General features: G+C 63.1%; 1 protein-coding gene across 1 annotated transcript; it reads left to right on the top strand.

The window, feature by feature from the left end:
- Positions 1-3: 3 nt before the first annotated feature.
- On the top strand, positions 4-1,797 carry PEBP1 (phosphatidylethanolamine binding protein 1; the record flags this gene model as incomplete). The annotated part of the gene is made up of 3 exons (XM_010160966.1): positions 4-116; positions 658-758; positions 1,574-1,797. Coding segments are annotated over 3 exons (432 nt in total), but the record flags the coding sequence as incomplete, so codon positions are not given.
- Positions 1,798-1,799: the final 2 nt, after the last annotated feature.

Genomic DNA, 1,799 nt, shown 5'->3' with positions numbered 1-1,799 from the left:
CTCCAGGTCCAGCACCGCCCCAGCAGCATCGAGTGGGATGGCTGCGATCCCCAGAAGCTCTACACCCTGGTTCTCACCGACCCTGATGCACCCAGTAGGAAGGACCCCAAGTTCAGGTAAGGGGGGTGGCCCGCTCCCCCGTCCTGCCTGGGGAACGCGGAGCGTCCCTCTTGGTCTGAGGAAGGAGGTGGGGAACGCGCGCTGCGGGGAGAGGAACGGCGTCCTTCCTGCTCTCCTTGAGCCAAGGACGCGTGGGGAGGAGCGGCCGCTTTCGCCGGGAGCGGTTGGAGGTTTGCTGTAGCCCGGAGAAGCGCAGCATCCGCCGCTGGCTGCGACGCGGGACTCAAAATCGGGTCTGTCTGTGCTGGTCGTGGAGTCTTAAACCTGGGATCAGCTCACCGTCCCCAAACCAGGCTTAGAAGCGCGTGGGGTACCCGGGTCAGGCGCTGTGTCTCCTGGAGCCGCGAGGCAGCGTGGCCGAGCTGGTTGTGGCAGGCGTTGAGGCAGCACCTGCCCTAGGGCTGGAGCTCTTCGGGTTTGGAGGACCTTGGAGGACCGGGAACAGCAGCTGAGGGCTCCGGAAAAGCAGCAGCGTTGGCTATGGAAGGGCCGAAGCTGGGGCTGGATGTCTGACTGCTTTCTGCCTTCTCCTCTCAGGGAATGGCACCACTTCCTGGTGACCAACATGAAAGGCAACGATGTGGGGAGCGGGACTGTGCTGTCGGATTACGTCGGCTCAGGGCCTCCCAAAGGAACAGGTTGGTACCCAGCTGCGGCCGTTCCCAGCTGAGCACGGCCATGCCACGGGGCTGGGACATGGGGCGGGGGGGCCGGCATATCCTGGGCTGTATCCAGAGCAGTGTGTCCAGCAGGTCGAGGGAGGTGATTCTGCCCCTGTACTCTGCTCTGGTGAGACCCCACCTGGAGTGCTGCGTCCAGCTGTGGAGCCCTCAACATCAGAAGGATATAGACCGGTTGGAGCGAGTCCAGAGGAGGCCACGGAGACGCTCCGAGGGCTGGAGCCCCTCTGCCATGGGGACAGGCTGAGAGAGTTGGGGGTGTTCAGCCTGGAGAAGAGAAGGCTCCCGGGAGACCTTATAGCACCTTCCAGTACCTGAAGGGGCTACAAGGAAGCTGGGGGGGACTTTTTACAAGGGCCTGTAGTGACAGGACAAGGGGGAACGGGTTTAAATTGAAAGTGGGGAGGGTTAGATTGGATATCAGGAAGAAGTTCTTCCCGGAGAGGGTGGTGAGGTACTGGAACAGGTTGCCCAGAGAAGCTGGGGATGCCCCATCCCTGGGAGTGTCCAAGGCCAGGCTGGATGAGGCTTGGAGCAACCTGGTCTAGTGGAAGGTGTCCCTGCCCATGGCAGGGGGGTTGGAACTAGATGATCTTTAAGGTCCCTTCCAACCCAAACCGTTTTGTGATACCCAGCGTGTCCCCTCCAAGCTCCTCTAGCTCCCTCGTACCTGGAGAAGGCTGGCGCCTGTTTCCTGGGGGGAGGGCAGAGGGATCCGTGCACCCGGGAAGCGCACGCATCCGGCCCCGGGTGACGCTGCCCCCTCCCCGCAGGGCTGCACCGCTACGTGTGGCTGGTGTACGAGCAGCCGAAGCAGCTGCGCTGCACCGAGCCCGTCCTCTCCAACCGCTCCGGCGACAAGCGAGGCAAGTTCAAGGTGGCGGCTTTCCGCAGCAAGTACGAGCTGGGGGTGCCGGTGGCTGGCACGTGCTACCAGGCGGAGTGGGACGACTACGTGCCGAAGCTCTACGAGCAGCTGTCGGGGAAGTAGGGCGAGAG

Source organism: Eurypyga helias, unplaced genomic scaffold (assembly GCF_000690775.1).
Source record: "Eurypyga helias isolate BGI_N326 unplaced genomic scaffold, ASM69077v1 scaffold46881, whole genome shotgun sequence".
Taxonomy (NCBI): domain Eukaryota; kingdom Metazoa; phylum Chordata; class Aves; order Eurypygiformes; family Eurypygidae; genus Eurypyga; species Eurypyga helias.
Note: the sequence above shows the minus strand (reverse complement) of the source record. Positions and strands in the feature narration are given on the sequence as shown.